Here is a 23,462-nt window from a genome sequence, read left to right as displayed (position 1 = left end):
GTACATCATCTTGTTCTTCCAAACCATTCAAAACGGTCACTGACCACAAGAATGGAAGGGTAGAGGCGCATATTTGCGGAAATGTCATGTCATGATTTCAAGGAACTGTATGTGGGCAAAGTGATAGAGTCAGCAGGACTGGTGGGAAGCAGAACTGCCAAGAGTTTGTGCAATGCTACGTTTGCAATACGACTTCTTAGTGTAGGCAGTTACTGAATGGCTGAGTCTTCCTACATGTCTACAAGACTTTGTTTGGTGGGTGGGTTTTTTTAGCATAACCTTATCTAGCAAGCAATTTGTTCTGTGTAGGAAGCTTGTCACAATTTGTTGCACAATTCAGCATCTTGTTAGGAGTTCTACTTAAAAGAATAAGAGGTGTTTCCTGCCATGTTAAATACAGTGTTGTACAGATCAGACTCTCTAAGGGACACTGCTGGTGCTTAATCATCTAACAGAATTTTCCCATTGAGATTAGAATTTGGATGACAAATTATCCACACCATTGATGCCTCAGGATGCTGTACAGAGCAATATCCAGAAAACAGCCATTCATAATTGTGATCCAGGATCAGATTTTTCTGTCCTCCTGAGAACAAAAAAAAATTGTTTTTGCTGGAAGCAGTGCCTAAGGATTTTGCTTAATTTAGAAATAAATAAATCAAAGTGTTTGTTCTTAAACTACAATTTCTCTTTTTAAAAATCCTAGTGTTCTTAAGACCACAAAGAAATTTGGAATCAATAGATCCGCAGTTCACAATTCGAAGGAAAATGGAGCAGATGAGAGAAGAGAGAGAGCTTGTGGAACAGCTACGTGAGGTATGTGAGTGTTGGTAGAATTAATTTATTCTGGTGGAATGTCTTTTTTAGTTTTTCTTTGAGAAAGTTGCCTAAGGAGGACAATATGAGAAAGGTTAAATGAGGCAATGTTACTCCTACAAATCACATCAATGAGACTATTGCTGAAGTTCTTTATCACAATCAGATGTCTGTACTTCAGGAAAGATTTTGTAAAAATGGGAAATAATAATGGGAGTTACCTGAATGACATACAGTTAATCAGCATGCCTTGCACTGGTGGAATTAATGATTTATTTAATTTAATCAGAAAGGATGAAGTGAGCACTTGAGAGAGAGACGTCTAGGAACTATTTCCAAACAGCTGGAGAAATCTGCAGTTTTGCATGTAAAAGGCATAGTGAAATTTATTAGTTAAAGCTGAAAGTAGATAATTAATGCTTGAAAAAGTTTTCTTAGAAATTAATTCAATATTTCATCACTGGACAATATGAATACAGAAGGTGGTTTCCTGATACATTGTCTTGAATGTAGAAGCTAGAGCCTGATGGAGGAATTGCTGCATAGGATTTGTGTTACACAACTAATACCTTGGTAGCACTGTTTGTGTGACACTTGGCTCTGCTTAAAAAAAAGATGACAACCTTTGCTGCGAGGAATGTCACAAGCCTGAACCTATCAAGGTTTCCAGTTACATCACATTAACAGAACAAAGGGTATCACTGCAAAACCTGAAAATGATAGGTGATTTTCACATCACAGCTGAATTACAACATTATTTGTTCTTATCTCAGTAGCTTCATGGAATGGCTAGTTGAAAAATTATCAATTTGTTTTAAATAACATGTCTTCTATTATTTAATTTTAAAGCAAGAGGGTTTGCCTTTTTTTTCTTTACCAAATAGTGTTTAAAAGGTGGGATTTTTAATGTAGAACTACGTGGACTTTCAGATTTGCATTGTCTTACCTCAGGCCCTCACCCACCTGTTTTATATGAATTTACCTAACTTGGTGCTGCTGATTTTTTTTTTTTTTTTAACAGAACAGATCTTGTTGAAGATTTAACATAGTTGATAGAATGTAGTATATTTTTGATTCTAAACTTGAATGATGCCAGAAGGACAAGATACAGGAATTAGATGAGACTTTTTGGTAATGGGGAAGAAAATGGAAGCAGCAATAATAAACTGCACTAGTTTGTAGTTATTCTGAGCCTTGTCTATTTCAGCAGCATCAATGCAGCTTTTTAACATTTCTTTTAAGAGTTACCACAAATATATAGCAAGTCCCCAAGTTCCTAAAAATAATCATAGGTAATTTCCGCAAGATTCCTGCCTTGTGCATTAGTTCAGTTAATTCTCACAGTGAAAAGTAGAACAAGGTTATCCACTGTGTCAGGCTTGATTGTGGAGAAGTAATAAGGATGTCTCTACAGAGTATCAAGTATTACCAGTAATGCTGATTTAATATGTTACTGACCTTCAGCTCCATGTACTGTCCTTCTTTGCTCTCACCCTGAAATATCATGTTCTGGAATAAAAATTCTTTTGTTTCTTGTGAGAAGTTTGATTACAAGTCAAGGAGTGGTGACAAGAGCGAGAAGACTGACCGTGCATTAGTAACCACCAAAGCATTTGATTATGTACTGCACAAGAAAATAGCCCAGAACATACAAGTCATTAAGTTTATACTTTATGCAATAAATATATATATTAGTTAATTTTGCTTTTGAATTGTTTCGTGGTAGGTTAGTGTTTACTGAGATTACACAGAGCCATGGACTCCAGCATGAAATGGCACTGAGTTGGTATTGTAGATGCACTGTGCTCTTATAAAAAGTGTACCCTGGTCTGTGCTGAGTAGTCTCCCAACAGACAAATCAGTGTTCTAATGAATGAATTTAAATTCATTAATTTTTATCAATATTTTTGTAACAGGTTTTGGGAAAACAGTCTCGAAGTGTATTTTTGAATCTCGTATACCAGAATTGTTTTCTGACTTGTGAATTAAACCAAGGTGAAAACAAAACATTATATTAGTGAACATGAAGCACTACCCTGTTTGCCGCTTGTAAAATCTACATGCAAATACTTGAGTAGTGTGTCTAGTAAAAGAAAAAAATGGGAAAGCATAATGAAACCCCACAGTGCTTCAGTGGAGGCTATTTCATGGTGAGGCCACCCAAGTAAAGGATGTATGAGGAAGAAGTGAAGAGCTGGATTTCTTTAGATTGGATTTCTTGCTTTAGAGTACTGAGAACATCATATGACTGTCCTCAGCTGCCTAAAGGGCAGTAAAAGAGAAGGTAAAGTCAGGCTTTTCAAAGATTAACGGTGAACCCATGAAAGACAGTGGCACAAGTTGCAGAGAAAGACCTTTCAAGTACTTACAAGGAGAAAACTCTTTGCCATAAGGGCAGTGAAACACTGAATAAAGTTGCTTGGAGATTTTAGGGCTCTCTGTCCTTGCACATATCCAAAACTTAACTAACCAGGGCTCTGGTGTCACTTCAGATTTGTTAAACTGTGACCTTCAAAAATCTCTTCCAACCTTCTTCTTTTATTCTAAAAAGAATTACCTATTCATAGATATTAATATTCAACCAGTATAGGTTGAGGTAACATATTAATAGAGAGTAATGACATTAAAAGGTTCAACTAGGAATAAGCAACATCTATTTAAAGATAATGGGAGTAATTATCTCTAAGTGTAGAGTTGGAATGTTTTAAAGATTGGAACACAATTCAGGAAACTCATATAACAATATATTGGGATTGGGGTTTTTTTTTTAATTCTTAAGTATTTTCAAAAGTATTTTATTTTGCAATATCAAATTCTTTTCATTGAGATTCTTTTTCTTAACAGGTATCCAGAATTTCTTTTTTACATCTGAATGTTTTGCCTTCCCTTACCTATTTTTCTGATCACTCTAATGCTTCCTGAGTAATTTTTAGGCTACTAGGGAAAGATTACCTTTTGTTCTCTGCTTGTACAATCATTAACACGACGTAGTTCTGTTTCAGTGTGCTGCTGATAAAGAAAATTTAAGACGGATAGGTAGGAGACTTGGGGAAATGATGAAAGGAAGGAGCCACATGTAGTTCAGTCACATGACTAATTGCATGCAGATGTGGTTTTATATGGCTATATATAAAAACAGATGCCTATTGTGGCAGCAACATTGCGGTGTTGAGTTCTTTTAAAGAAGTTTATGTTGTCTAGTAACAGCATAAAGGAGGTTGTGGTTTAGTTTCTAAAGAATTAGTTATATAAAGGAATTGTGTTTCTTTGTAATAAATACTCCAACACTGGCTATGTCTCTACAGCATAGGAGATGAGGGTATTTTTTCCCTTTTTTTCCCCTTCATCCATTTCTATATCAAAGTGTGCATGCATTCTTCCTTTGCAGAACATAGAAACAAGGCTAAAGATTTGTTTACCTGAAGACCTGGGCTCGGCTCTGATGGATGGTGTTGTTTTGTGCCATTTAGTAAATCATGTTCGCCCTCGCTCTGTCGGAAGTATTCACGTACCCTCACCAGCAGTAGTAAGTTGCCTGTTGCTTGCTGCACTGAAATGTTGTATTGATTACCGTTTTATTGCCAAATAATATTTGGGTACAAAAACTGTGTTGCTGTTAAATGAAGGATCTTTGCTGTTAAGGGCAACATTTATATTACTGCAAATTCAAATGTTCATTAGTTTTTATATATGATATATACATATATATCGTGTATGTATACATTTTTATACAAACACGTCTGTGAATTAATAAAGTTATCCTGCCTTTCCCTGATCTAGCAACAAGATCAGATATTTTCATAATGGCATTTTTGTTCAGAACAGTATGAAATTCTTTGATTACAAGTTTTTATTCTAGTACAACTTTAAAAAATAAAACTAGCCCCTCCTTTGTTGATTGAAAAAAATGTGAGGTTGGCTTCAGCAGTGTCTGGCTTAGCAGATGTCGTGTTACTAAAGCACTTAAAACACTTACTAGCATATTTGTCCTGTTGAGTTAAATGTAGAGGTGGTTCCTTTTACCTGCAGACAGAACAGAAACTTGCACTGTAGTGATTTAATATTGGCTTGCCTAAATTTAAAGACCTGAAGATTTCAGGACATAAAATCGGTGTAAACTCTGGGTGCACTTCTTGAAACCTAAGAAGGGCACCATTGTGTTTTCTCTGTTTATGTCTATTTCTTGAATAGATCATTCTTTTAGATTTCTGGTAACAGTCTGGTTCTGAAGAGGTTTTATGTGTTTTCAGACTATTTGCCTTTTTTCTTTTTAATGTGCATGTTGGTAAAAATTTGCCATGTACACCCTGATACTCAATTCTGAGAATACCATGTGGATTTTGGAGGCAATCTGTAAAAACTTCCAAGAAGACAGGTTTAAGAAAAAGATACTTTCTCAGATGGTCTAGTGGAATTTCTTTTGCTGTTCCTTGATTTAAAATAATTTCTGTCTTTGGTAAAAATATGACATTGTCAAAATATGCAAGCTTGAATTTCTGGGGTAAAAACTTCTCATGCTGATTTTTTGAAATAAGTATCTTGTGGTGTCTTCTGTAACAAATAGCACATATTTTAATTTACTTTCATTTTGTTTCTACTTTATATTGATGTTCTCTTCCTTGAAACAGCCTTCAAATTATTTTAGCCTAGAAAATTAGTTCTTTGAATTCCTTGCTACTGTAGTAAATTCTTGGTTTAAGTGAATATTCAGGAATTACCATTGTTTCACATCTGATATTGAGAAACTAAAATAGCGAGGAGTTTTGATTTTTCTTTTTAGTAATATGATACTTCTGTAAGTACCTGGTGAATAGTCCTGAGCGAGACAAATTATTGAAGTATTTGAGATTCTAAAGTAATAGGACATTTATTCTTCAGAGATATTAATATTGGATATAGTTACTATAAATTTGTGAGTATATAAAAAATTTAAAAGGAGCGAGCCTGTTAATTACAGTTAAGTGTGTTCTCCATGATGTATGTTAAAATCCTTCATCAGTTAATTTGCTGTCCAAAAAATCAATGCTGTTTGTTACAAATCTTTGTAATAGGCAGGTTTTAGAACCTAATAAGCTGGTTGTGAACAAATGGAGATCTAAATGAGATGGTGACTTTAAGAGATAAGTAAAAGCACATGGCATCCACAATGTGTGTACTCAGTTTTTATTTGTAGGCAAGATGTTTTTAGAGCAGTAGAAAGAAAAAGTTGAACAGAATTTTATGCATTGTTATCAGGAGAAATATGGAAATGGTGTATCAGTACAAGAATAATGCAATTGGGTGAATTGACCAGATGAATGTTTTTGACTTCTTTTGCCATAGACTGTTTTTCTGTTTGTTTGTTTTACAGCCTAAACTTAGTATGGCCAAATGCAGGAGAAATGTGGAAAACTTTCTGGATGCATGTAGAAAACTGGGGATACCAGAGGTAATTTAATTAAGTCTGTCATTTCTAGATGTTCAAAAATGAAAACACATTAATTACATGAAAGCTGAAGGATAACTTTATCAACTACAGGTTTTTAGCAATAAGGACACAACATTTAAAAATTTACCTAAATAATGTTGTTTAATATTACTTCAGTGCATTTAAATGGCTTATTTCATAGCACTTAAAACTTGCAAGTTTTGTCTTAAAGGAGTAATTCAGTATTATCGCTAATATCTCCTTATCTTTGCCATGGAAAATAAATAAGGAATTATGATAATATATTATGTAAGTAGCCAAAAGCTTGCTAATTTTTTTCATTGCACAACATAACTGCATTTTTACCTCATACTTTTAGAATATGAACTTCATTCTTCTTAATTTTTCTTTTTTTTTTTTTTTTTTCAATATTTCCTTTTTTTACAATGTTAACTACTCTATGCATTGGTGACTAATAACAGGCTCATCTCTTGTACTGAAACATTTCTGCCGTGATTTGAAGAAAAGCATTGTGTGTTAAGTATGGAAAGTACATATGTGTAAGATTCTGTAACGTAGGTGTAAGTGTTTCAGGAGTTGGAAACAAGGAAATTGCAGTGCTTGGTGTTTTCTGCATTTCATTTAAGAATGGTATCGCTCATCATGTAATTTATTCTCATCTTCATAACTAATGTAATGAATACTGGAGTTGCATTGGGATTATTTCAAAGACTCCCTTATGGTGTAGAAGAACCTATTAAGTTCAATTTAAAAAAAGTTTTTAAAAGTATTTAAAAGTTAAATTTCAAATATGTGACCCTCAAAAGAAGGTAAAGTGTTATATAAGGTCATTTTAAACTGAACACAGGAAAATTGCATTATGTATTTTCACTGGTGCCTGCATATGACAGTATAATGAAGGCTGAGTTCTTTTTTTCTGTTTCAAGAATGCTGAAATGCAAAGATATTTTGTGTGATTTCCACCACCATCCCCTTGGGGAGCAGATGGTAATGCAAAGATTTCACATTGGGAAAGAGTTCCAATTTGAATTCTTTGTTTTAGCTATATTTTAGCATTTGATTTGGAGGACAGCAAAAGTGACAGATCATTTTTGCTATTTGTAGGAATTTTGAGGGGGAGACTTTCTTACAGTTTCAGTGAATGGTTCATCATAAATTTAACTTGACAGTTCAGTGTAATGACTGGGTCTCTTAAGTTGTAATGGTTCATTTAGCTCTTGTAGTTATGTAATTTCTAACGTTACAACAATTTCATATTAAAGGTAAAATTTCACTTTGGAGAAGATCAAAATCTCATTGTTGTGGACTTATAGACATGGAGTATTTGTTAAGCTCCCCCAAAATTCTTCTGATGCATCATAAATTATCAGTGAATAGAATACAAGTCAGGTTTTCCTGGCTGTAGCCTATTGGGAAAGAAAAGGCCAAGAGCTGTTTTCATTGCTGTTATGACATCTTTCAGAAATCTTTCCTTCTTTTTAATTTTGGGTTTCTATAAGTAAACTCTCTGGAGAAATAAATTTTTTTGTATTTTGTGAATAGGCATTTCCATATATATGTATTTATTACCCCTCCTTTTTAATCCTTTCATTGAAATTAGTGTTGAATTCTTTAGGATTTTTTAAAAATTTGTTTAAGTTTATCTGTTGAAGAGTTGCATGGAGGCTTGGGCACAAAGCCACATCTTACCAGTCTGATTTGTAAACTAACCATCTTTATGTATCTAAATAAGCCATTAACTTCTCTTTAAGGAAAAAACCCATTCACTTAAACATTAAATTAATTGCTTGCAATTGTAATCTTACAATAGTTTTTAAGTACTCTGAGGAAATTCTGTTTGATTAGCTGTAGGTAATTTGCAAATGTATATGTTTGCTATATTTTGTGAAAACACATCATGTTGTGGAAGTAGCTGGTAGATGCTAGAACTTCACTGTGTGTTGCAGGGACATGGATTAGGAATGCAAAATTGTGTAATAGTGAGTATGACAGTCAGCTGTCAAAGTTTTTAAAGAACTACAGATGGTGTGCTCATGCTGCTTCAGATTGATGGGTTGTGCAGTGCCTAACTATCTCTGGAGAAACCAGGAAAAGGAGTGTAGTGAATGATGACTTCTTTTTTAAAACAAGCACCTTATTTGGGAAAGCGATAGGTTCTACTTTTGGGTCTTTATACCCGTACGTATTGGGCTTTTCTCTGGTACTTACGCCCATGTCTAGTTCCTGAGAATTAACTTGAAATTCTGCTGCATGGGTTTGAAAAGGATTTTAAATGGTCATAATTCGTGTTGGTTTGTTTTCAGTTATTTAAGGAATAGAGTATGTGCTGTTTCCTGAACTCCACAGGTTTGAAATAATATCCTGTTTAGTCATGTAAAATGAAAACAAGAAAATAGCTAAGTAATTGCTGTGTTGTGCTGATGTGCATGGTCTCTTACTTCTGTGGTTTTTAGCATTCAATTCTTGGACCAAAATTACATTCCCAGAATGATCCTGGGAAACTTCATACAAATGTAGAACAATGCAGCTGGTATCTGAATGTGTCACACTGAGTATCAGAAGCTGGCATCTTGACCAAAGAATCACAAATACAGAACTCAGAAACATCAGTGTCTCCTTATAATGACGTGGTATGTAGATGACTCTGAAAGCCATTAGCTGCCAGGTGAGAATTCCAACACAATGGGGGACACATTGAAATCGCTTTCTGTTAACAGCCGCGCGATGCTCCTTATTGCATGCAGAAGGAACGTGCTGGATCATATATAAAAGGGAAGTTTGAACTCTGACCCTTAATATGAAACTGAATAGCAGGGCTCTGGCTGCACCAGGAGACTGTCGAAAGTGTGAGAATCATAGGACAATCAAGTTGTGTCCAGTTTTGCCACTAAGCTTCGCTGTCGCACCTTATCAGAGAACCTTGTAGATCACTTTTTGAGACAAATCAACTTGTTTTTTGATGTGAGAAAGGAATGTTGTCAGGTAAGTATCTGAAAGCGTGAAGATTCAGAAAATGTCTGCTGTGCCCCTCAGGAGCTGTATGACAAAAAGGTGCAATCTTTGTCTCTTAGAAAATTGCAAAAGAATACTTTATTTTACATTGTTAACTGAAACCCATCAAATTACCTGATTTCTTCTATAGTAGTGACAGTGACAAACATTCCTACTTTTTGACTGATACAGATTGAATAAGCACATGGCAGTAGATGTGTGACAAGTAGGGCTGAGATCCAGCTGCATTTCTCAGTGACATGCAGTACTTGGATGGTGCCATTCACTGGACTTACATTGTTAATGTCACATGAACCCACAAATAATACCACCCTTACTGCTTACTCAGTTCCTCTATATTGCACCCACCCTCTCATACTTGGTGGGTTTGAAAAATAAAGCTGGTTTTTTTTTATTTTCTCTTTTGCATGGAAGTGTGGCCCCCAAAGTGTCAAATGTAATGGTTCTAGTGCAGTTTTATTCTTCGTAGTGACAGCTCATCTCAGAGATATTAAAAATTATCAGAAGAGTGAATCATCATTAGATTACCTTGTATGTGAAGTTATGGAAGTATTTTGTTTACAACTGGTGTTTCATAAAACCAGTAACAATATATGTAAAGGCAACAATGTTCATGCAGATTTCTTCAGCTTGTCATTGCCATGTCAGTATTCATACTAGAAGCAAAGAAATAGACTTTCCCATTTTAACCTGCAAATTAATAAATTAATTAAACTTGAGCTTTTATTCTTGGTAGCTGTTATTCCTGGTAATCCATATTACACAGTATTATGTGCTTTCAGTAGTGTTAACAAATATTCCTTTCAAAAGTTAAAAATAATGATTTGTGGTGGGTTGAGTGATACTTTACTACAAGTAAGATTTAGACCAAAACAAAGCTGTATATGCAATGTGTTAGAAAGACAAAAGTTACAAGTTTTGGTCTGCATTTTTTCTGGTTCTTAGTTATGAACAAATAACGTGTATTAGAAGTAGGATCTTTTAAGAATTTATTCAAAAAGAAAATGAAGTCTTTTCAATGTCTGTGAAATTAGCTTTTCACCAAGACATGAATGAATTTTTAGGATACACATCTTACACTAATGTAGTATCTTAACAGTTTAGGCACTTGAGCATCTTTTGACCCTTTATGGGGTCAGGTCAGCAAAATAAGATTATTTTTTTAAAAACAAAAGAAAGAGTTTCCCCATATAACATGCCGTGTTGATCTTCAGCTTAAAAACAAGATAGACTGAAGTTACCATGATTAGTACTGGAATGGTAATTTCTATTGATAAAAGGTAGTGATAAAATTAAATCTTTCACAGCCAAATGGTCCAGCAGGTTTACCAAGCATCTGTGTTCCAGCACATCAGTAGTAATGCAGCATGATTTAGTGGGACAAATTATATCTTGGGTGGGAATGAGAGAATTCTGCCATATCTCTTAAATTTTCAGTCATTTACATGGTGTAAACATACTGAGTGGAAAAGAGCGTGATGATAAGAAATGGCTTTTTGGACCTCCAGTCATTGTATGAAGATGCAGACTGTGAAAGGTTCAGCTGTGCCACTTCTGAGTGACTTTCGAGCCCTGCAGATGGGACCTATTACTGTGTTTCAGCCTCTCCTCTGATAGCGAGGTCTACTAAGTGGCAATGTCAGACAGAATTATTCTAAAAATCAGTGTGATTTGTGTTAGTGTAGGAATTGCAGATTAAGAAAAACAATAATGAAGAAAAACAAAACAGGAGGCTTTTGTATTCTAAAAGCAGCAAAACAAAGTAAAGGAGGCAGCCAAGCAGTGACTGTAAAGTGTTTTACCTTCTATCCATCCACCTGTTAGTTGTTCAACTGGTAATCATGTTTTTTAGTTTAATGCAAGGTATATTATCATTATGCTTGTTTTCTGATCACATAATCAGTTACTTCTCCATAGTTTCATCATGAGACATCTATGAAGTCGCAGTAAGTTTTATCAGGTATGACTCCTTTCTCCACCTTTTCCTTCTGGACTCGATAATGGACACTGTTTGCCCTATGGTATGGAGTTAAGTGGTTCAATACACTCTTAATCCTGAAAGCAGAGTTCTGAGGTTCCTCTCATTTGTGTTTTGAGTATAGTCCATATGCACTACAGATTTCATTCTTTAATGCACTTCTGCAAACTTACTCTTGACTTTTTCTATCAGAGTGTAAATCTGAGGAGGTCGGTTCTGAAATGCTGTGTGTTTTCTGTCACTGCAGGGGCATGCAGAATGAGGGTGGTTTGTGCACACAAACAGCTGGCTATGCTTTTGCTGTCCTGTTTCTGTCTTACTGTGTTTATTCTGTGTGCATGATTGACAGCTGTATGATTTAATCATACAGCTTCATAGACATAAAATATCAGTCCATAAATATAACGATTAAATAGATGTATCTTTGTAGTTCTTACTAGCAATAATTTCAGTCCCCTAAATGAGAGGGGCAGTGTTTGTCATAGATGAGTGGATGGGTGGTTATCTTTGAGACTTTGTGTGGGGGTCATGTGTTTTTTCACTACTTCGTGATGTTATGTTTTAGTTTTGTATTTTATTGCACAATATCAGTGCAATAAGTGGAAATACTTCTACCATTACAGAAGAGCTAGATATTTTTCATCTACAGTTACATTACAGAAGTTTAAAATACATAAAATATAAACATTTTACATTATAACGCGTGAATATAACACCAAATTATCCATTGTCACAGAACACACAAAAATAGTCAGACATTCCTGAGGCTTCCCCAGGTTTCACTGAATTTAACTAAAACACAGCCTGGCAGTTTTTATAGGAAATTTCTTCTGCATGTGTTGGCTGTTTTTGTACGCTTTGGCTTCTCCTTATGCTGCTTAGGATGTTAATCTTGGGTTAGCAACTTCATCAGTATCTGTAAGAAGTCAACCTATTACCAGCTCTCAGTCTCTAAACTCTGAAATTACTCCCTTCTCCATTTGACTGCAGTAGGGACTATTGGCATTGTTTTGGGGGGTTTTTGGACAAAAATTTTAAAAAGTCCTTATTATAAAGTTCTGGAATTTTCTTTTTAAAATACAAGTTGAATGTATCTTAGATATTTACTTTGGTATGTATTTTCAATAAGTAGGAATTGAGTCTTATATGTTGTTCCAAAATGAATCCAGCATTTACTGGGTTTATTGGTGTCTGGTAAAAATGCAATATATTATGTAGTTGGTAGTCATGAATAGTTTGCACTAAAACTTCTTTCTCTGGTAAGCAGCTTGTGGATGTAGGTGTAGAATACAGTACTAATTCTATCCCATTTTTAAACAAAATCAGCATGTTTTGTGCTGTCTGTGAGTTTTCATACTCTAAAAAAATGACAGAATTGCATTGAACTTTATTATTACATTAGAGTTTTGAGTAAAAAAAATTATGAAAAATCACAGCAAAAAGTGTTGTTGCTAGGCAGGTTGGTTCCCTGCTCTATCTGGTGGCCTAAGTAACAAAATTTTGCAGCTTTTGACTCCTGGTAAAGCTAGAACCAGTCATGGTAAGCAAAAAAAAAAAAAAAGTGTCACTTCTTAATTTGTGTATGAATGACAGTTTTGACTTCCAGTTTCACTAGCCACTTTTCAGGATAGATATTTTAAATATTTTAAAGATTAATTTATTTCAAACTGGACCTTGAAACTTTGCACTAACAGAAAACAGACATTGAACTTTCATGTCTTAGTTTATTTGGTTTACTGTCAGTTCATTGAGGAAGTGAGACTGAAAAGCTTCCACAGGAACAGTGTCCTCTCAAACTCTTACTGCATGTAATTTTGTTCAGTAAGTATTCCTTATCTCAGTAAGGCCTTATTTGCAATGTAAAATGGTGTATCTTAGATTGCATTTTGAAAGTACTAGTGTTGCTTGGTTTGATTTTAATGCTAAATATCGTGTGAACATACTGATATTATTACATATTACGCTTCATATTGTATAGCCAGTCTAGAGTAAGTTGCCACATGGTTATTGATACTTTCCAAAAATGGTATGGGAATCTAACCTGCTAATAATTTTAAAAATGCTACGTAAGGAATTTAGTGTCCAAGTCTTCAGTTTAGAAACTTTATTAAAATTAAGTATAGTTAGTGCTACATTGACTTTTTAAGTTTCTATCCCAGGGTATCATTTGAGGTGATATTTGAATACCAAGTTGTAGATTATTATATTAGAGAATTTTGCGTACTTCTAATGCTTTCCGTAAATACTTTTTCTTGAGACTTCATATTGCTGCTGCCTGTGCTTTTAACAGCTTTCTAACCCACTGTTTGCTATTTTATAAGTTAGTTTTTTCAGCTGCTTCCATGTAAGCATTTGAATAAGGTCCAGATGAACGAAGGTGTGCAGACCTCATTGGAATGAGCGGATCACACGCGCTTCCTCACCTTGTGAACTTGGGCATAATTTTGGAAGGATTAGAAGGCCTGAGCACTTCTATCTTAACAGTCTGATGTTATATGATAGCTTCAGTATTTTAGAGGAAATAAAAGAAAGCTGGGATGTCTAGTGACTAAGGCAAGACTAGCAAGAAACTATTCCTACATGTTTATGCTAGAATATTGTGATAATTTATTTATCAATATCTTTCTATTTTTGTATTTTTAATTTTTTGCACTCTTTTTCTGTTCTAATGGCTGCCCTTCGGGATAGGCTGACCTCTGCTCTCCGTATGACATCCTGCAGTCGGATATTCGTCACATTCGAAAGACTGTTGACACTCTGCTCGCCCTCGGGGAGAAACCCCCACAATCAACTTCTGCTTTTCGCTCCTGGGATCTAATAGGCTTTTGTCTTTTCCATATACTTTTTATAATCTTGATGTATATAACTTATCACTGGAATTTGCTAACAGCATAACCTGTTCGCATGTGCACACAAACTTTCTGCTTTGTCTCTGACAAATTACAGGTACTTAATTTCCTTCCTTTGCCTTACAAACTTCTCCCTTTCCCTTGCTTCCCTTCCTTGTAATATCTTTATTAATATCTTGAAATAGGAGAGAGGACTAGCATCTTGAAGGCAAGTTCCATGTCTTCTATCCCCTCCAGCTCTAGTTTAAGAACTCATGTACCTCTTTATTTGTAGTTTTTCTTTCATGTTGACTAGACTACTCACTAAATGTGTTAAAACAGTGAAGCTCCTCTTATTCCAGTTTTGGGTGTAGGCTAGATGTGTATTACAAGCAAAACAGAAATGAGTTTCTTACTTTTTGTGAAAATCCAGGAATGCTGCAGATATTGAAGCAGCTTCAGATGGCACTTCCAGCAGGAGATAGTTCTCTAAGTGCTCTTAACACAATATGTGCAGAGATAATTGAACTCAGAAAATACTATCTTTCAAATTACTGTTATTTTTTAATTCTTATATATTAACAAGAGTACTGTAACTTTAAAGCTTATTGTTCGTCTCTACTGTTCTGATTAAATTCCATGCTGGAGTAGTTATGTTTTCCTATGGTAGAATAATCTTTCTCTTCTGTCACACAAAACAGTGTTGATGCCCTTTGAACACTTGCTACACTACACCCAGAGGTGACTGTAAATTAGCAGTGGGTGTGAGCAAGCCGTAGAATCCAAGGGACTTTAGAATGTTTCAGGATGAAGATCATGCGGTACAGTGAGACAGTTTGGGAATAAGCTGTTAAATTCCTGTACCTGCCATTCTTCTGTGTGGCGTCAATCAAGTCACGTCATTATCTTCTCTGTTTCATCACCTGTGAAAATGCAGATACTGTTCGTTTGTTTGTGTAACCAACTGAGCAAAGAAAGTGTAGCTAGGAAAACAGATCCTCTGGGAAGACTCTAGCTTTTCCATCCTAGGAGGTTTTAGAGAACAGCTTAGACATACATTAGCCAGGGGCTATTTTGGTTATGTTTGAACTCTTGCCTATGGTTAGACTGCTGGGCTGATGACTGTTGCTGCCTGCAGATGACCTCCATTTCCCTTCCAGTTTTGTGTTCTGTTCATCTACTCTAAAACTTAAAATAAGACAATTTTGGGGTTTTCTCCTTATTGACATGAAATATACAAATGAAAATTGATTGAAAAATATAAACCTATATTGGTGTTTCAATATTGGCCTAGATGCTGTTGCCTAAATTTGTAACTCAGTCTCAGGCTAGCTAACCAAAGGACCTCAGTTTTGTGTCTTGGAAATACATGCATTCATTTCTCCCTGTCTAGTGTATGGTAAAATTAGCTTTATAGTCTATATAAAATATAGACTTTTAGAGTATAACTAGGATAAGAATTTATATGTTACTGATTGTTCTGGCCATACAGTTGTGATTTAATGCTGCCCTATAAATATCCCCACTCCACAGATACTTGTAAAATTTTATTTTAAAACTTTTAAATGCAGTTCTATTCCTCGTTTCTGTGGCTTAAATATATAGATACATATATAAATATAAAGATAGATAAATATATAGATAGCTATAGACAGATATAGATAAAAAGTAGTAAATGTATCATTAGATACATATTTTAGGATGGAAAAATTAATTTCAGATGATGGATAAATCAAAATTTTTTAAGTGTTTGGTGTCTAGCAGCTTCCAGTGCATACATACAACAACTTTATTGTAAAGAGTGTCATCTGTGACCAGGCAAGAGTTCAGTGAGTGCTTCAAAGCTCTTTATTTGATAGGTAGCTATAGACTTGTGTCCTCATCCTGTACAGTCCTGTCTTCTAACTGTGTGCCTAGTTTCAGCAATTCCAACACCAGGCACTTGTTTACTCAGTCACAGCTTGACATTTAAGCTTCCACTTTGAGGAGATCTTTGTTTTGATTTTAGTTGTCTTACCCTAATTATTTTGCTTTTCTGATGAAACTTAGTGACATAGGGCTTGAATCAGTTCAGAATCTACTAATTATGTGTTTCTCTATACTCCAGTGTAGGCATTTGAGACAAAAGTGATGTCTTCTGTGGGGCTGAGATTTTACTATTGCTCTCATAAGTGGTAAACAGGTCTCCTGTTGATGCTTGGTGTTGTGCCCTGCTTATATAGTACTGAACTACATGTATGAGTACATCTTTTGAAATTAGAAAATTATGTGGAGAAAGGTTTTGCTACCATCCTATAGTACATGTCTGTCTCATTGTCTAATATCACATCTGGTTATCCACTGTATTGAATAGTTTGGAGGGAGGTAAGAGGAGTACTCAGTGTGTTTTGCATTTTCAGTGTTCAGAAATGGAAGTTCACACCTTCAGTGGTTTTGAATGTTTTATCAGAGTAGACGCTGGGCTAGAAAGTGAACTACTGTTGGGCCAGTGTAGACCCAAGTGAACGTCCCCCAGTCACAGTGACACTTAACTCCTGAACTTGGCCAAAGTCCTAACTTTGTATATGCTTACCATGCAAACAGAGTTGTTACTTAGGGACCATGTGTATTCTCAGCTATGACAATATCTGGTATTTAAAGTGTAACATTATGTGCAGTTTCTGGTAGTTAGAGATGGTGAAGCCATCTTGAAACAGATGGTGAAAAACAACAAACATATTTGGTTCATAACAAGCACAGCTGTGCTACCATACACGAAGCTTATCCAGTTTGGTATTTTTTGGGAGTTGTTACTGATAACATTTCCAAATATCTATAAATCTTACAGGGAAAGAAATAGTGAAATTACCCTTCATTTTCTAAATGTGGCTATAATAAAGTTTCTCAAAATACATTTCAAACGTAATGCAAATATGAAAAATATTTGTCTTTCCATCTCTTAAGTCAGTAATTTTTCCACTAAATGGGGAGCTGGAAACTAAAACATCATTAATCTACTCTAATGGGTTCTTTGCTAAATGCGGAGTCCTGTTTCTATGCTGCTGTTCTGCAGCTTTAGTACTTGTGAAACAAACAGTTCAACTCTTTGGTGGTTCCTCACCTTTGAGGACATGCCAATATTGAGACATCCAGTTAGATATAATTGGTACTTACTGCTCATAGCCAGTTACATAATCAAGTTGATCTCCTTGAGTTTAAAAAAAAGGTGCACTGTAGTTCACTCCTATATTCATTAATAACGTTAGCTGTAATTGCTCCTCTGCTTCTTTTCCCATTCATTTTTTTTCCATTGCAGTGACCAGCAGAGATTTTCAAACCATGATTTCTTAATAAATTGGTTTCCAATCTGTACTGTGCCCATCATATTAATTACTCTTATGTCCTGTGGAGGTCATCTCATCTATACTGCAATAAAATAATAAGTACAGCTTGTAGTGGACATACTTGCAGGCAAAATGTGTTTGCACTGGATCACAAGTGCCATTTTGATGTGAGGATTTGGCTTTCTTTTTCCTTGGTCCAGAAAAAAGAAGTATTTTCAAGTGCAGTGTAATGCAGTGTAGTAGTCCTTCAAATGCCTCTTGTATATTAACAAGTTTTTACAGCTGAAAGCTGTGTATAGATCCCATTGTGCTCCTAATAAGTGTTCTGAAAGTTGAACTTTATGTGAATGGGGACTGAATTAGATCTGAGCAAATATTCAATACATGTTCCTACTCAATATGCATTAATAAGTTACCAAAATATTGCCATGTCATTGTTTTTCACAAAAATTTTACTCCTGTTACAAAAAAACCCAGTCATACATGCAGGTTGAGAAAAAAATGGTACAGTTGGTTTTGAGAACCTTTGCCATTTCCTTTGTTTCTAGAACATAAGCTGCATTATGCAGAAGGAGCAGTAGAAAAATACTGTAAGGTAATTACCTATTCTGCTTTGATGATACAAAACATTCATCACTTTCTCTGAATTTAATATATAAGTTTATGGTATAATTGGTATTTCCCTTTTAAGTATATGTTTTCTCTTACTGTTTCATGTGTGTCTTGTCTTTATTAAGATTTTTGTTCCTTGCAGTTTCAGGTCACCGTTTTCTAAGCATTTTAGAATAAAACTGTGAGGGATTTTGTGAAATATGTTGTCTACTTTTACGTTGTATGGCTCAAGGTCATAATTTATTGGAGAAACCAAAGCCCACTATCAGCAATTACAGTTTTGCAAATATTTCCAATTTATTGAATGTTCAGAAGATGCACATATCTAGATGTCTAACTGGCTATAACTCCAAATAGATAATTTTGCAGCTGCAGTGCAGCCTGAATTACTGTGCTTTTTTATACCTCTTTTCATTTGTACTTGAAAAGGTAAGTCAGGGCATCTGGGCATATACAAACATCAACAATAATAGTGGAAAAGGAAAAAAAATAAAAGGACGCAATTTTAAATTGCCTTATTTATATGGAAAAGTAAATATTTGCTATAGCTTTTTTTTCCAACTCTTTAGGAAGAAAACCAGCCTTGACCTAACAAAATGTAAAGGTTGAGTATATTGGACACAAAAGTTTGCTTAAGTATAACGCCCTGAAGTTTCTTTTAGTGACTTCCCACTTCAAAATAGTTGGCTTCAAAATGAAATGATGGGCATTACATGGACTTAGGTTTTTAATTTGTGCTTTGATAAATTGCAGATTCCAGTATTCATTGTTATATTAATATTTTTCCCCTGTGGATCTAAAATCTCATATTCTACTAATACAAGGAAGAAAGAGAAAGGCTCTTGCCAAATTGTAGAATTCCATTTCTCTGTATTTTTACTAGCAAATACAGACAGTTGGGCCCTACTCTTATCATAATGTGGTCATTTTACCACTTACCAATCTGATATTATGGCAGAAATGGCTTTTATAGAATTGCTTACTGTATCTGAATTGCCAAGCTGCTTGCCCTGCCATAAAATAATTTAAACAGTTGTCTTGATTTTGAAGTCATCCGGTGTCAAAGAAAATAGGTATGTATGTGAAGTGTGTCACGTATTCTTGAGGGATTAGTGTCATTGTGTATTCCTGGCTTTCTTCTATTCTAAATTAGACATTTTGTTCCAGGATTAGAAACTTGCTCTGGCAAGCACATGCACATGTGCACATTCGTGGGTACACACCTGTTGTGCTGTCTCTTTGTGCTGCTTTGTGATTCAGCCTCCTGCTGCTGCCTCCTTTTTGTGCACTTCTTAATAGTTTTTCCTTCGGGAGGAGTTAGTTCTTTTGCTTCGTGATGAGTTTGAAAACATTATCCATTCAAAATGGCTGTGTGTCTGTAGAAGGTGGTTTGCTTGCAATAAGTAATTAAGTTCCTTTGTTTGTGTTCTTAGAGAGAAAAAAGACAATAAAAATATATTGCATCTTCATATTTGTAGTAGATAGAGAATAGAGAGATTGGTGCTGCTATGAGTGGAGTGGCAGCCCTTCCCCCCACAATTGTTTTAGGCTGGTCTGTAGAATTAGTAGCCAGTTCTTCTGTCTGTTCTTTTGGAGTTTGTTCAATGATGGTTTCAACAGGGGTGTTTTTAAAGAGAGAATTCACACTTTTGTAAGAAGTGTTATGCTTTTGAATCTATTTTAAAAGGGACAGAAACTTTATTAAATGTGCAGAGAATTATTAAATGCGTGAGGTTGAGTCTCCTCAGAGTCAGGGGCAAGTTCTCCTCTTGGTTGGTCAGGCATTTGCTTCAAAATGACAGGATTCAAAAGGTTTGAAATCTTCATGGCCTGCAGCTTCACAGTTCTGCTGTCAGTGGTTTCCAGAGGGCAGCTGTAGCTGGTGAGGGAATGAGGCAGAGCATGGGAAAGCAGGGACGGTGGCTGAACCTAAGTAGGGAGACACCTGGGATGTAACTGCTGTTATGGAAAGCTGTTGTTTGTGCTTTGGATTCCATCCTTGGCAGGATTTGACTTTTCCTAGTCTGAGAAGTAAATATGTGGCTCTAAAACTCCAGTTTAAAAAGTATGTGAGATAGGGTTGATGAAAGCTATTTACAAAGCTATTAAGATAGTGTTTAGGGCTTACATACCAGAATTGATTTGTGACACATTTAGAGAAGTTTGTCATTTTTAGGAGACGGCACCGGTCTCATTGTCAAGTTTGAAAAGTTCATTGTAGCCATGTGTTTAGCTCCAGAATTATAATATATTAGCCAAGTTCCACCTGCTTCATAAGAGAAGGCTGTCAAGTGTATATGTTTTGAGCACTAACATAGGATGATGTATAAAAAAGTTACATGCTGGGAAACCTTTCACTCCTACAACACAGTTGTATGATCCTATTTTTTTACAGACCTCCTAGAACAGCTTTCCTGATTGGAGTATGCATCTTGTAAATACAGCAGGTGGAGAGAGGTTGCTTTATACAAGCTAAATTGCTATGCTGTATTTAAAATAATTAAATAATGCTTGCCTTTAAAAACATTAAAAAAATCATGTTGAATGGGGTTTTTATGTGAAATGGGGCATGCATTCCCTTACGCTTTGAGTGCAAATGTGCTTATAAACAACTGCCAAAATCCTAGCAAGAGAGCATGACAGAGTAGCTCAGGGAGTGCTACAAGGTGCCACAAAAACAGTGAGTTTGGAATTTAAATTTTTCTTAAGCAAGTATCCTTAACTGCAGTAGTTTAAGCAAATCTGACTTCAATAGCAAAATGTAGAATATTTTCAAACATAAATGTCTAGCAAGGTAGGTTTTCTTGGAGTTGGGTTTTTGGATTCAGTCCCTACCCTTCAGCTGTGTAATACCAGTCCCTTAGTTTTCAGATACTGGATTAATCGGGCCTTCTTATTAAATGTCTTTTGTGTAGCATGGAAGAATAATGAAATATTGGCATGCTAAGGGCCAAATCTGTGAAACAAGAGCTTACTGTGCAAGGACACTGGAAAGAAGTAGAAGAGTGGGGAAAGAATAACATTTCACTCCAGGTGTCTGATTTGTATTCTCAAATAAGATTAGTATAATTATTTTTTTAAAAAATTACCAGCATCAGAGCATTGTGGATTTTTAGATGAACTGGCTCCCAGGACAATAGATTGGCAAAATGTCTAGTAGAAATCACACCTTTTGAAGTAGAAGAATATTGGGGTTTTTTTCCCCTTTCATTTGATATGACTGTATCTACCTTCTTATGTAGCTACTCCAGTGCTAATCGGGTATCGGTTTAGGAGTTTGCATCCTAAAATATATGTTTTTCTGGGAAAGACTTTTTTTTTCAGAGGAATAAATGTTGGGGGGAACCATCTCTGACAGCTTGCAGGTCAATATTTCAGTCAGAAGAACAACCAAGAATGAACTGCAGAACTCAGCAAATGAACAGTTTATGGTAGGTAGGTTTGGAATGGAAATGTGGATGATGACCTGGAATGGCTGCAAGATGGGGGTAGTTCCTTGGCCTGACTGGACAAATAATTGCAGCCAAGAGGGGCAGGGTGGCCGACAGGAACAGGAGGCAGTTGCCACAATAGTTTGGTCAATGTGAATCAGAATCCACAAACTCAGTAGAAGTGGTAACCCAGCATTAGCAGGACTATTACAGCATCTTCCATGTGGGGAAATGTGTGTTGCCCATCTCCTGCAGACCTACTCAGCCAAGCTCCTTGAAAATTATCTGTTTGAAGTTGTTTCTTGGGTCTTAAAAAAATCTTTCACACATAAAATAATAAATACTAAAACGACTTCAGTAGTAAATACAAAATGTAAACAAAATACAGATAAATTAAAGTTACTGGTATCAGATGCCATGACCATGAATGGAGTTTGGCTCTTACCTTCAGGTTCTATAGTTAATATGTACATTTTGCAGTTTTTCCTCTCATTGAGGCTGGAGCGGGGTGTGAGGAACTTCACAAAAAATTTAAGCAAGCTAAATGATGGTTATGCCTAAAGGAAATACTCATTAGCAAAAGAAAGTCATGAACATCAGAAGCAGTGGAAAAGCTGTTTAATACTGATACTTTTCTGGAGCTATGGACCACTGGAGGAGGTCTCCTGAGCAAGGACTGGACAACAGTGGATGGAAGATGAAAACAGTTAAACATATGTGCTTAATGTAATAAAGACTCTATGAATTGTTCTTGTGTGTACCAGTCCCATTATATTGAGTTGTAAGGGTCCACAGGAGTCAAGGAAGGGACTAGAGCTGAAAAAATGTGTCATGAGAAGAGCGGCTGAAGAGATCAGTGAGGTTTAAATTGAAGAAGTAATCAATGTGAGGAAGTGTGGAAAAGGACCATGAATTGTATAAAGATAAAATAAGGGACACTTAGTTAACACTACAGATGCAAGAAGAATATTCAGTAGAAGACAGGCAATTAATTAAAACAGAATCTCAAATGCATCATTAGTTTTAAAAGTTAAAACTTTATTGAATAACTAAGATATTCAATAATGAGAATATCAAAACCACACTCTCTTTCAAAAAAGTCAGTATTCCAAGTCTGCTGATGGTCATGTATGGATGCATAGGGAAGGAACAGGTTAGATCACACAGATGGTGCCTTTTTCATTCTTAAAGCAATGACACACAGCTTAACGTCTTTATGGACCAGACACTGTTTCCATGTGTTTGTGTTAAATAGCATTGTTTGGATTTTTCTCTTATCTGTATATTTTTGTCATCCCACTTACGCTTTTGGCTTCCATGTTGTGGCAATGAGTCTCACAGTTGTAATTATGGTTTATGTGATGTAGTCTGGCTTTTCCATTTATTATAAACCTGCTGCCTGATTTCATAATTTCATGGATTCCTTTACAAGAATACCCAGTTACATTAAGAAAAACTTCTTTTTAAAGAGAGGGCCAGTCATGACACAAGGCTTTCTCTAATTATTCATGGGTGGGTGTCTTGCTCTCCCTGTAGGAGATACAGTATTTACTGCTTGACTGTCTTCTGCTATAACAGCCTCTGTGGACAGCTAGTGAGTTCCATCCTGGCCATGACTGCTGTGTCCTTATGGTGAATAAAGTTGATTCCTGGGTAGTTCGAATAAGGTGCAAATACTGGGAACGAAACACTTTGCCTATTGAATGCACAACATGGCACACACTTCCCTGTATGTGCTAGTATGTAGTTTTCAAGGTGCATATCCTGGCACCTGTCTAGAGCTCAGTGGGAGAATGGGGTGGTTTTGGTTTGTTTTTTTAAAAAGTCAGCCTTCCATCCCCCATCTCACACATATGTCATAACAAGGCAAATGCCATGTTATCCTGCTTTGTAGATGAAAGTTTGCTGTGTGCTTGCTGGCCCTCACTCTTAGCTGTTTACATGCTGTAATGACCACAGAACAACTTGGTTTCTGGGGCCCAGAATATTAACAGATCTCTCACTAACTCTTAGGTGTAGTGGGAGCAAAATCAG

General features: G+C 35.7%; 1 protein-coding gene across 7 annotated transcripts in view; it reads left to right on the top strand.

Annotated features, from left to right (window-relative positions):
• Positions 1-23,462, top strand: part of LRCH1 (leucine rich repeats and calponin homology domain containing 1) — a 118,870-nt gene that overhangs the window by 92,613 nt on the left and 2,795 nt on the right. For 4 of the 7 annotated variants that reach the window (XR_004238268.1, XR_004238267.1, XR_004238266.1 and 1 more), the window contains 4 exons: positions 707-816; positions 4,205-4,342; positions 6,167-6,244; positions 13,923-14,180. Coding sequence is in view for 3 of the 7 variants with exons in the window: in XM_032099761.1 (XP_031955652.1) it covers positions 707-816; positions 4,205-4,342; positions 6,167-6,244 (326 nt within the window). In the remaining 4 variants the exon portion in view is untranslated. The remainder of the gene's footprint in view (positions 1-706; positions 817-4,204; positions 4,343-6,166; positions 6,245-13,922; positions 14,181-23,462) is intronic. The other 3 variants (XM_032099761.1, XM_032099762.1, XM_032099760.1) reach the window with 1 other exon arrangement.

The sequence above is a fragment of the Corvus moneduloides genome, chromosome 2, assembly GCF_009650955.1.
Source record: "Corvus moneduloides isolate bCorMon1 chromosome 2, bCorMon1.pri, whole genome shotgun sequence".
NCBI classification, from domain to species: Eukaryota; Metazoa; Chordata; class Aves; order Passeriformes; family Corvidae; genus Corvus; species Corvus moneduloides.
Note: the sequence above shows the minus strand (reverse complement) of the source record. Positions and strands in the feature narration are given on the sequence as shown.